We start from the raw sequence: 13,022 nt of genomic DNA, 5'->3' as shown, positions 1-13,022 counted from the left end.
TGGAAATGTTAGCTATGCTATTTTGGGTCTTACCTTGGATATTTAAATTAATTACTGTGATTTTATTCTAAATCCATAACTGACTGATAAAATTTAGAAGAAATGACAACTTTAATGCTGTTGTAAGATATTTCATTGCCAAGTGACACCTGCTAAGATATTAACCTAAAGTAAGCAATTATAGTTTTACTGACTCTAGAAGACCTTGTCAACATAAACCAGGATAAACAGTCTTCTCTGCCTTTAAGTAATACAGCTAATAAATTACAAACAACTACAATGGAAATATTTCCAGAGAAAAATAATACCAAATGCATTTTTCAATGAATTTAAACAGTGCTACTGGTATTTGTCAAAGTTCTAAGAGATACTGATGGATTTTGGATGCCTTTCTTTATGACTACTTATGATACAACCACCTTGATTTCTCAACTGAATTGGCTAACATTGAATATTACCTGCAAACACTGAGGCTCATCAGCAAAAATGAAAACATAGCTTTACTCTACAAATACATTCTACTTTCATACTTTAGTAATTAATGGACTTTCCTCTTTAATTAAACTTGTATCAACTCAGCCTGCTTTTAAATGAGTGAAATACATTAAGAATAATTGTACTTTTAAATTAAGTAGTGATAAATCCCTTGATAAAATATTATCCCATCTTATAATATTAGTTAAAAAGCCCCAACAAGTCACAGACATCTCTCTACATGTAATTTTTCTAATGTCTTGTAACGTGGAGCTCATTAGAAAGGTATTGTGCTTCAAAGTTTGGTGGACTTTTTGCATTCACATTTCTCTAAAAATGAAATGCTTTAAAACTGTACATATTCAAACCCAGTTGCTTTCACTTGAGACACAGCAGCTCTCTCTGTTAAAAGCAGGTAGCATGACCAACCTCTTAATACTGTTGGCCACTGAAGGCATCCAGAAACCATCAGCAACAGGCATGCTGGACAAAACACCTGTGGACCTTATGAACAGAAATTTTAGCAAGGAAATTCTTTTTGTCAAGGGAATCAACTCCCACTCCCCTACACAAAGCCAGAAAAAAACCCTGGCTCTAGAATATAATTCAGAATGCCAGCCAGACCCCCGTGACTTCCCAGGTTACCATTCCAACTCGGTAGTAATATTTCAGGGAACAAATGAGGTTGTACATAAGCAGGCAATGTTCTTTACTTTGTTTATGATTTTATTGGCATGGCATACAAAAACAAAATTGGAAGCAGAAGGCACACAAGACTTCCCCTCCCAAATCCATCATACTAAAATCACAACACAAAATAACACCCTGGACGCAGCAAGAATCACACCGGATTCTTGAAAAGCAACCCATTTGGGGTTTCTCTTGTCCCTTCAAATTGATGAAGCAAATAGGGAATGACTGAAAGTGGCTTTCCCTATGGTACAGACAATGGCAACAAATTACCAGGTTGGCAAGAGGCCAAGAAGCAAACAACAACCTGACAATTCAATCTAAACACACCTATGCATTGAAGAGTGGTTTTAGGCCTTCCTTAGGAGAAACAGTTGCAAAGACATTGGACAGGAGAATCTGAGTTCACCACATTTATCATAGTGTTAGTACAGGAATAGAATTGGAGCCAGGACACTGATCTGTGTATTGAAAAAGAAAAGAGTAATAGTACCGACCCGAGTCCGTAACTCCCCAGTTTTGAGAAACGATTCCATTTGAGAGTGACTTGAGTGGCATTAGGATTATTTCACACAGACTGAATCACAGACTATTCTGAGTTGGAAGGGGCTGCAGTATTTTCATTACAGAACAATAATGAATTTAAAGAGTCTACACATTACCTGAAATTTTGGGTATCACTCTCCCCTGCCACATATTTTAGCAACTGAATATTTTTGAGTCTTCATAAAGTCATTTACTGACAGCAACCATTACTGTTTTCATTTACTCTGATGATAATGGGCACTAGATGCTTTCAAATATATACACATACATCTATATATCTGCATTGTATTTCTCCTTTTTAAAACAAAATATATACATCCAAGTCCTCTTAGATTTGTATAAATATGAAAAATATTTAAAAGAACAACTCAGTAATGCCATTAGTATTTCTTGGAGATTACACATCAGAGATCTCTGAAACACACAGCTCAGTTTGGGAGGACACTCAGAGCCGATTTCGATACAAACCTGTTAGCACAGAACCACAGGACACAGAAGCCTGATTATTTAAGAGGGTATTCATTGGGCTGAAATCCACTGTGTAACCACACATCTGACATATGTCAATTACTCTGCTTCTAATAGGTCACATTATCAACTGCAATTTACCTTTTGTTGTACAGTAACACTTGGCCACATTATCAACTGCAATTTACCTTTTGTTGTACAGTAACACTTAGACCCCCAAAGAAGGTACATGCACACAGCCTCCACTGTGTTTTCTAAATATCAGTTTGAAATAAAATGTTCAAAATGCTCTAATGATTTTAGAGTCTACATACTGTTTGCAAAACTAATGTAAGCATTTACTGACAAAAAAGTGATGAAAATTCCCTGGAAGGCAGGTTTTGAAAACATTGTACTTGAGTAGAGGTTCATACCTTGACCGCTCGTAAACTTAGAAGGAAGTGGCCTGACCCAAGGAATAAATACGCACACAGATAAATAAACAAAAAGGTTGAAATCCTTTTTTAAACAGAAATTTCTGAAACGTAAAACTGTCCTGCATTCAAAAGCATGTTATACAATATTTTATTATAAGGAAAAATGACTGTAAACATCTCCCGCATTTTACATTAATTACAGAAAGGTGTTCTCACACTTCCCCTCACACCGAATTTGTTAATTCTCATAAATTCAATATATGGAATACCTTCATATTATAACCTATCAGATCTTGCATTCAGTTGCAAGAATATAAACAGAGCTTACTTCCCCAAGTCCAACTGGGGAAAATAGTTCTTACATGATGCAACACATACTGTTTCATTCCAGAGCCCAGTCCTGAAACAGAACTGTATTTTCCTACGTGTATAAAAGTATAAAAAAAATGTCACCACATAAACCTTTGTATTTCATCACTATTTGCCCACTGGAATGTTCTGTTTAGAAAAAGATAAAAAGTTACAGCATTTACTACAATATAAAAAGCCAATTCTAGAAGTTGTCTATATATAGATGAAAATGGAATATTAAGCCTATATATTAAGAATGGCAAAATAAAGTAGCGAAATTCTAGCAATTTTTGAGGAACTGTGACTGCTAATAAACATACAAAATACATTAAGATCCAGAATATTGATTTTGATTTTAGTGTATCAGCAAAGGTCCAGCCAGCAAATACATAGAATGGAACTAATATATATTTTACAAGCTCATGTCTTTGGAACACTTTTCTCCAGATATAAAATGTATAATGTCTGTTATCTGCTAGTAAATATTTATGAACATAGGTAAATTTCCAGATCAGGAATAAAGAGATGACAGTGATTAAGCTGTACTGCACTGGGTGCTTTCGCAACGACAGAAGGAACTTCCTGATTTTAGTAGGGGTCAATAAATGAGGGAATGAAAAAAAAACAGTAAAGGACAGAAAATAGAATAACTGAGGAAAGTGCAAGCAGGCTTCATGGCTACTTCTATCACCAACAACTATTCCACCATTGATGAAGACAAAACCAAAGAAGACAGTTACTAATACGATGTATGGCCAAGTTAAAGCAGTAAGTGTAACTAAGTTTTTAGGCAATATGAGATATTTAATAAGAAACTGCAATATTCTGGTCAAATCTGGAAATGATCCTTTCTTAGAAGAAATCTTTACATCTTTCTTTTTCTGTAACTCAGTCTTCCAGGCTTCATTTAGCTTCTCTGCAATAACATTTCCAGCACAAAAAACTGTCCACACAATATTTGTCTGACGAAACATGAAGCCACAAAATCCAAGGAGAGCTGAAGTTTTGTGGTTACCATAAAGGCACATTAAATAGGCAAAGAGAGTGAAAAATACTGAACCTGGATCTGTATAATAAAGGAATGTGAAAAAGTAAAGGGTGGGAAACATTGCAAGAGTTAATGCAGACAAGAGTCTCTGGAAGCCAGACACAGCCTAGAGAAGAAGCAGAAAAATGTGGTTAGTCAATGTCTAATACAATAAAATAATAAATTAGAAGAAAACTTGTACCATTATTCAGAATTCCAGCTACACAATAAAACAACTCCTATGCTCTTTGGGTACATTACTGCACAAATGTTCTACTTCTGTCAACCTCCTGCAATGTTAATACAGTGTTGGACTACATAATGTTAAAATCCAAGTGAAAGTATGGAACATTATTACTGCAGGTGAGTTAAAAATACAGCAATGAAAACACACCAACTTATTTCAAATATCAGGTGTGCATGTATTATTTGTGACATTAAATTCATGGTGGGAGTGTAATTGCTCCCATACCTAGGATAAAAGAGCTGCACTAATGGGCAAAAGGAAATAAAATCAATGTTTTATACACCTGCAATCTCATCATCAGATTCTGCTCATCTGTGAAACAGCATCACTCTGTGCCTCTACTATTACCTCTTTTGAACCCAGTCCACAGAGTGGCCAGCTCCAAGTTTCTAATCCTTGGTGAAGCTTTTATTGTTTACCCTCATTATAATTCATGGTTTGGAGAAGAAACTTCAGAAAAGGTAGGAGACCATGCAGTTAAAAACTCCTGCCAATTATCCCACTCACTACATGACGCAACAGAAATCACATTAAAAAATGCTGCATGATGTTTCTGAATGATGTAGCATGCAGTGAAACAGTCACTCATCACCTTACAGGGCTGAGCTCAAAGAAGTGCAAAAAATGCCACTATATTTCTGGGTCCTTTGACTACTGTCACAAAACCTTTTCTTACATTTATATTTCCATTACCAAGTATAAAATTAAAAGTGTTCCAAAAGTGGAAACAATTTATTAAATCAGATCCAATTCTGTACAATCTTATGTGCCTGAACATGAAGAGGCTCGTACAAGAAAATACATCACAAGAAATTTTCTTTATAGTAAAGGATTCTTTCAGTTATCAGGGAACTGGAAAAAATGTTCTTCAGGTTAAAAGTCAAACACTAAATAACTTTACTAAAGTGAAATATTTTGAATAGGCCATTAACCACTGAAGCAATTTACCAACTGCAGTGGTGGATTCTCCAGCACTTTAAATAGACAGCATTCTTGTATCCAAGTTGAACTGTTATGGTCTGGATGTGTGGACAGCTAGACAGGTAAAAACTGGCTGGATGGTGAACTGGTCACACTGTACCCAAAGGAAAGTAACAACCAGAGTATCACGGGATCTATACTGGGACCTGTCCTGTTTAAAGTCTTTATCAATGACTAGAAGGCAGCAAGAGCACACTGTCATCAAGTCTGTAGTTGACACTACATGGGTGGGACCAGGGAATCCGCTAAAGAGCAGAGGTGCCATCCACACTCACCTAGACAGGCTGGAGGAATGTGGCAACAAAAATATTACAGAATTTAACAAGGACAAAATCCAAATGTCTGCAGCTTAAAAAGGAAAAATCCCCACAATGATACAGGCTGCTCATGGCACAGCTGAGAGCTGCCGCTCTGTGGAAAGGGACCCGAGGATCTTCTTCACAGATAGCGAGGTGAATATGAGCTGGCAGCATGTCCTGGCACCAAGGAAGAGCAACAGACTCCTGGACTTCACTAACATGAGTAGAGTAGCAGATCAAGAGAAATGATTTATCCCTCTTTACTCTATTTGTTAGGCTGCACCTAGAATACCACATCCAATTCTGTGCTCTGATTAAAAAAAAAAACAAACAACCCTCTAGTAAACTGTAATGGCAGAGGGCCACCAAGACAGCTGGGGCCTGAAACACCTGCCCTGAGAGAAGAGGCTGAGGGAGTTGGCCTTGTTCAGTCTGGAAAATACATAGCTTGGGGGGACCAAACAGCAGCCTACCAATACCTCTCAGGATGTCAACAGGTAAAGACAGCCAGGCTTTCGAAGTGCTACATGGTGCAAGGACAAGAGAAGACAGAAATAAACTGAAATGAGAGCTTCAGACTGGATTTAAGGAAAATCTTTTTCACTGTGAGGTCAGTCAGTCATGGAGCAGACTGCCCAAAGAGGTTGTGCAGTCACTCATTCTCCCTGGAGAGTTTTCCACAATCCAGTCCTGAGCAAACTGATCTGATCTCAGGACTGGCCTGCGCTGGGATAATAAGAGGGTGGACTTGCTAAGGTCCATTCCACTCTCAGTCATTCTCCAGTTTTTGGCAACTTGAATTATTCTGTTTCTAAATACTGACTTGATGCCTGGTATCGTTCTAAAGAACTGATTTTAGTTTAATCACAGCTCACAGGGCTTAACTCAGGATTCTGCAGTTTATTTTAATAGGACTCCTTATAGTTATGCATAAGAGTAAAATTTTAAAAGGATTGTACCTTAAGTGAGAAAAAAGAAATTAAAAAAAATTAGGGAATGTGCCTTCTTGGACAAACTTGCAGTTGTACTTACAGTCATATAAAACTGAGGACAGCTCACATGTTTAGTGAAGGGAACATATACTAAGTCACCAAAGGTGCTTCTAAGAGTGCATAAAATTATTTTATTTTGACCATACCTTATTCTTTTGATGGATCTTGAGCAGAAGCAAATGCAGTAAATAGAAGTTTCCAGCACTGAAGAGGAGGTTGATAAACCTGAGCATTCCCACGGAGCACACCACACTCCCGGTCCATCCCAGGAGCCACGCCGCGGGCTTCACCACCCCCACGGAAAGCAGGTACAGGCCGGGCAGGGTGGTGATCATGGGGTCCCACTGCAGGGCCGAGAGACAGACACATAGACAGACACAGCGTTACGGAGCTGTCTCACCAAAGGGGCCAGAGACGCGCGATGGCTCGGGCACACCATCCCACCCACGGCCCGTTCTGCCAGCCCGGCTGCTCAGCGACCTTCGGGCATTATCACACTGAGTTTCTCCCCGCTGTGAGCATTCCTGGCGCGCCGCTGCTCCATCGAGGGGCAAACCAGGGGGCGGGTGAGTCCCTGCGCTCGGACAGGCCGGGCCCCGGGCGGCTGCTGCGGGGGGAATCCCCTCCTGACCTGCAGGAAGCGGCCCTGGCAATAGGCCTGCGCCTGCGGGACGTGGAACACCTCGTCCATGTAGGGCCCGCGCTGGCGACGGCTGATGGCCGCGAAGAGCAGGCACGACAGCAGGAACACGCCGCTCATGGCCCCGGAGAAGCCGTAGGCCTCGGAGCGCTCCATGCCGCCTCCGCGCCGGCCGGGAACGGGCCGCCCTTCCGGGGAGGGCCGGGCGAGCGAGCGAGCGGGCGGAGCCGGAGCCGGAGCCGGGGCCGGGGCCGGGGCCGGGGCCGGGGCCGGATCGGGCCGGGCGGGAAGGGACGCGGGGACGCGTTCGCCGCTGTCCCGCACGCGTGGAGGTTCCCGCCGGGAAGGGCGCGGTGTTCGGGCTTGTGTCCCCGGGAGCCGGCATGGAGCGCACGCACCGGCTGGAGCTGTTCCCCGAGCGCAGCGTCGCGCTGCTGCTCTTCCAGCACGTGAAAAATGCCGCTGCTCTGCGGAAGAAAGCCATGGAAGGATCCATTGAAGGAGCACTGATCAACCCCGCGATGGTGAGTGAGCATTTGTGCCGTCCTGTTTGTGTGGAAATCCTCGTGGGAGCTCAGGATAAAGCACCTGTGCTTGTCGCTGTCACACGACTTCTTTTGCATTACATTTCCTCCGCACTCTGCTCAAATGCCCCTCCTTTGATTTCATTATTGTGCACTACGGGTAAGGGCTCGTCAGTGTAAAACAGCGAGCAGGGTTGGCCAAAGCAATTGTTGTCTTCATTCATTTCGCATCGTACTTGGTGGAGGTGTTTAAACCTTCTTCATGTGTAAAATGTAGTGCTAATTGCCTCATGCTGTCAAAAATCTACTATTTGGAGCCTTTTTTCTCGTTTAAACCCATACACTAGTTTCAGAATCTAGTCCTTTTTTGTTAAAATTAGCAAAACAGTTAGGGAAGGGGGAGAAAGTAATTGGCAATTTAGTTCTTTATTTTTATGACAAGTATTATCCCATGCAGGAAATAATTACGTTGACTTTGGAAGAGCAAGTTACTAAAGTAACTAGGAGGATACTGTTTTTCTCACTTCTACAATTCCAGACTTAGGCTATCAAAATTAAGTGGTCAGGATTTTTTTCAGATTTCAAACAGTATGTTAAATTTCTGTGTAACTGTTTCTGTTGTTTTACAGATTGTAGATCCTTTTCAAATTCTTGTGGCAGCCAACAAAGCAGTACATCTACACAAGATAGGTAAAATGAAGACTAGAACTCTCTATGCAGAAATTATTTTCAGCCTTTCACCAAACAACAATGTAAGATTTACTGAATAAATTTCTTTTTTTTTTTGTCAGAGAAGTTCACTGAGATCCACACAGCCAAATTAAATATATGTATTCATTTAACAGTTTCCCTAGCTACTAATAGAAGTTACTGTTACTTTTATTAACACTAACATGCTGTTACTGTTTGTAACTTGTCAGAATGCCATTAATGTAGAACATTTGTCAATTTATATTCTTGGTGTGTTTGACCCAGTAACTGAAAATGTTGCTTATATGCAGTGAGAAAGTGACTCATAATATTCTGATATTTTTTATCTTTTCTCAGATTTCAGATGCTTTTAAAAAGTTTGGCATTTCAGACAGTGACACAGCAGTACTCGTTGTTCTGGTTGTGGACAGCGACAAAACTGTCAATCTGGAAGGTATAGCATCGCAGGTGGAAGGCCAACAGATTTCTCTAGATGAACTCCCTCAGCTAACAGACACTGCCAGAGTTAAAAAGGTGTGTAGCCACAGAGAAGACTGGCATAGAGAAAAGCGATAGTCTATTTGATTGTCTGATTAAATATCAGTGGACATAATTAAAGATCTCTATTTCTTTGCACAACTGGAAACTTGTTTTAAGTGAGTTTTGATTAGTTATTTCTTTAAATCTTTTAGTTGAAACAAGTTCTAGTTGTCACACCCCCACATCACACAGTTTAAGTGTTCAAATTATTAACATTGTCATATAAATTCCAGGTTGCTGCCTACCATTCAGGCACTTTTGCTTCTTGTTTTCTCAGTCTAATACCTGTTTAATTAAAAATTTCAGTCCTGAACAGTTTCATAATCTTAGGCAGATAAATAGTCCCAGTATGGGCAGCTGAAATAAAAACATATTGATTAGCTGTTAGAGCTCTCCTAGGACATGTGTGCTCTTAACAGATTACCATATGCTAGAGAGGTATCTTGATGCATATGTGTTCTACATGATAAAATTCAAGTAACTTAAATCATCTTGATCATGTTCATCAAAGTAGTAATAGGAGACATATGAATAAATTCGGACAATTCATAGCATTTAACATGTGGAGCTAAAAGTGCTGCTCTCATTCAGTTTCTTAGATTTCCTTAGTCTTGCAGTTTCAGAATTTCCTTGGTTCCTCAGTCCTAATTTTTCTTGTAGTCACAACAAGATAGGAATTTCCAATGTAAAAATGGGGGAGAGGGAAAAATCTTTTCATGTGTATGTATTTTTAGGAGGTATGTGATAATTTTTTTTCTTCCTTATAGAGCTTTTCTGTTTCTCTTATTGTTTTTTTTCCTGCAGATGTACAAAGTTACTCCACAAGAAGAAAAAATTGGCACCCTATTGGATAGTGTTGTTTGCAGAATGTCAACAAAAGATGTTTTATGAAAATGTAATAAATGTTTTAAAAGGAAAAAGGACTTTTTAAGGTGTAAAAACAATTCATTGCAATTATCATGCATTTCAGAGAAAGTGGAATAGTAGTGAGTAGTTTGATGACATCTGAGCTGTGCTGACTTCTTCCTTTAAAGATGGTTTTACAAAATGCAGCATCCTCTCTAAAGGGAAATGTGAGGCAGTAGTAAAAAATGGAGCTTGGAAGAGCTTGAGTCTTTTTTTAAAAAAGTGTGTTGCAGCATGTGAGAATGACCATGGAAAATAAAAGACTTGTTTTCCCTTTCTGACAGTCCAGTTGGTACATGGAATGTATCATAAGATTTACTGGCTGAACTGCAGTGTTTTTGGTAGCTTAAAATAACAGCAGACAGGTTTTCTTAAACCATGGCCTTTTTTGAACATGTGTAAAACATCTGTCCAGTCTGTTTAATGTAGGAGGAATAGTAATAAAATGATCACTGTGTAAAAGTTTTGACACACAAATTCTAAACTCGGGTTCCCAGTCTCTACTTCTTGTCAGTCTATTTTGTAGGTGTAGAAACATTAAATAGTTTGTTACTATTGACATAAGCTAATTTGGGAAAATGTCATTTATTGTGAGACACAAATGAGGTATTTTCATGGGTGGTTCATGGGTACCTGAACGAGGGTGTTTGCCCAGGTAGGGCAACACTGGTAGCACTGGTGGAGTGTAGTATCAATGAAGGAACACCAATTCTAGCACCCACACCCACTTGCTGAGAGCTGACATGGGTGTCTTCAGTGCTACACTGTGCTTTGTAAACACTCCAGGAGCTGTGCCATGGAGGTCCTCTCAGAGACATTTCAGTTTATGTACCCCTCCTGATTATGGATGGATACCAGCATGTGGTACGTGATACTTCTAAGAATTGTGTTGTCTACCGATACTATGTAATTAAAGATGTGTATCTATGTGAGTATTCAAAATACCTTGCAGGGCTTTTATGGAGATACTGTTTATTAGTTTAGGCAATGATAAAATTTGGGGGTTAAGATGAGCTTAAGCTCCTAAGGGTTGGACTATTGTTCCCAACAGTCACTGCCCCTCAGAACTGCCAGTCCATTACCTTGTGTTCATCAGAAGTAAACAACCATACAACTAACACAGTTTAACAGAGACTGCCAACTGGCTGTACTTACAGAAAGCTTGCAGGTTGTTGAGTGGGGTTACTTCCTCTTCCCTGAAAAATGAGGAGTATGGAATACCTGCATCAAGGATAGGCTGGTGTGTGTAGAAGATCGTGCTGCCATGAGATATTAATGAATTGTGGAAAAGAAAGCAATGGTTGCAGATGAATATAAGACTGAAGACTGAGCCAGCTGGTTCTGCAATAAAGGATGGTTACAGATACAGCTTATTTCATGGTTTTATTCCTGAGTTTACAATGGCATTACCATGAGTTAAAAATAAGCAGATGCAAGTCCCACATAAACTCTCTTCAGCAATGCAGACAAATGTCATGTGTTCTGAGATCTTCCTTTGCCTGCAGGATAGCTGGTTTTATTGATTTTTTTTCCCTTTGTTGTGACATGGCAGATTATTTCCCTGCTTGTAGTGTATGTTTTACCATGGACTGGGACAGGTAATCTTAGCAGAGATAGAGACTCGACAGTTTACGTTCCAAAATGGAAAGCTGGTGTGGACATGCAAGACATTGATCAGTAAAACAGAAGTTGAACTCTTCTTTTTAGAATATTGCGCTTAAAGTTTCATACACATGCTGAGCGGAACATAAACGTGTACAGGCCAAACACGTATCTGTCATTCACAAATCATGATCTGTGCATAGCCTGTTAAATTGCTTCACAGATTCACTTCCACAAGTAACAACCATTTAAGCAGTTTCAAGTAAATTGAAATACATGGAGACCACTTTTGTACCTCTTGGGTCTAGATAATCAACACAAATACTTCTTTAAATATTGGACAAAGAAAGCTGCTAAATTGCTGCTATAAGAATGAATCCTTTCTTGACCAGGCTCCCCAAAGTGCCATTAGAAGGATCACAATGATCACTGTGTAAAGGGTATGGACTGTAACAAGATCATCTCCATGCTGGTGCTTGAACCCAGAGGTGCTGTGCCAGTTCTCACTTCTATTCTCGCTGGATTTCTGTCTGTGAGCACGGAGAGAATGTATCCTAATATAACAGAAAGCAAGGCTGAGATTAAAAATTACTCTTTTTTTTATTAACAGTTCAACAGTGTTTGTAGTGAAATCCAGAGTGTGCATTGTATCATTGACTAGATATGGGAAAGAGCTCTTCAAACTATATGGTGCGAATAAAGTAATTTCCATAATTGGAAATGCAAAACATTTACCAGCCATTTGGTATTTCTCACCCACTGACAGGCAGAAACTGGGTAGGGGCTTGTTAGAGGACACACAGTGCTCTTACTCTTCACTGTTGAAACGGATCATTGTATGGGAAAAAACATACCCTTTCATTTTGCAATATTATGAAAGTGGCAGGATTCAAATAAAAAATTACCTGTTTCCAAAGCTTTCATTCACGGGAATAAGCACAGCATGTGCTGTATGAGCTTCCCATCCTGCTGTGACATGTTTTTCTCTCTCTGCTTTTCATAGGGGACTTCTCTCTGCAGCATTCATTAGCCAAAGATACCAATCAGGAGTAACTGTGCAAAGCATATCCGCAGGATTCTCTGCAGTAACATTTGACATTACATTGCCTCCTTTCCCAAACGGTTTGAAACTACAAGTGTTAGCCTATGGCAACAGACCTCCAGTTACTGTAATCTCTACTGCAAATTGCCTGCTAAGCCCCAGTGCTAAATCCTTAGTCCTACTGCCTTTTTTTTTTTAAAAGAAAAATTGCCTAATGTTCACAATTCCATCTGAACTGGAATGCCAAAAGGAAATCAATTAGTTTGTGATTTTCACATAGCTTAGGAAGGGGTCTGAGAAATATTAGATGTATTACAGGTCTGGTTCATAAATGTTCCTGTTGCTATTAATGCAGAAGAGTAGGGGTTACCACAAATGTTAGTGCAGATACAGCTTATTAGTAAAAAGGAACTTTAAACCACAAATCACATGCTTATGCACACTTGGAAGAGAACTGTCAAAACTGATTTGTTAAAAATGATAATCTACAAAAGGGAATTCATCAGTAAAACAGAAGTTCTGCAGTTGAGATTTTACAGAAAGTAATTTCAGAATTAGAAACAGACATTTAACATTTGTATCAGAAC

General features: G+C 39.5%; 2 protein-coding genes across 2 annotated transcripts; one reads left to right on the top strand and one right to left on the bottom strand.

Annotated features, from left to right (window-relative positions):
- Positions 1-1,179: 1,179 nt before the first annotated feature.
- ALG10 (ALG10 alpha-1,2-glucosyltransferase) lies at positions 1,180-7,313 on the bottom strand. Its single transcript, XM_071552592.1, has 3 exons — positions 7,123-7,313; positions 6,638-6,835; positions 1,180-4,099 (listed from the first exon to the last, which is right to left on the bottom strand). Exons 1-3 carry the CDS (start codon positions 7,285-7,287, stop codon positions 3,044-3,046), a joined length of 1,419 nt encoding a protein of 472 aa, XP_071408693.1. The 5' UTR covers positions 7,288-7,313; the 3' UTR covers positions 1,180-3,043.
- Positions 7,191-12,036, top strand: TPRKB (TP53RK binding protein). The gene is made up of 4 exons (XM_071552593.1): positions 7,191-7,655; positions 8,285-8,407; positions 8,703-8,879; positions 9,690-12,036. The coding sequence occupies exons 1-4, from the start codon at positions 7,515-7,517 to the stop codon at positions 9,774-9,776; spliced, it is 528 nt and encodes a 175-aa protein (XP_071408694.1). The 5' UTR covers positions 7,191-7,514; the 3' UTR covers positions 9,777-12,036.
- The last annotated feature ends 986 nt before the right edge of the window (positions 12,037-13,022 follow it).

This window comes from Pithys albifrons, chromosome 3 (genome assembly GCF_047495875.1).
Source record: "Pithys albifrons albifrons isolate INPA30051 chromosome 3, PitAlb_v1, whole genome shotgun sequence".
Classification (NCBI taxonomy): domain Eukaryota; kingdom Metazoa; phylum Chordata; class Aves; order Passeriformes; family Thamnophilidae; genus Pithys; species Pithys albifrons.
This window is presented reverse-complemented; position numbering and strand designations above follow the sequence as displayed.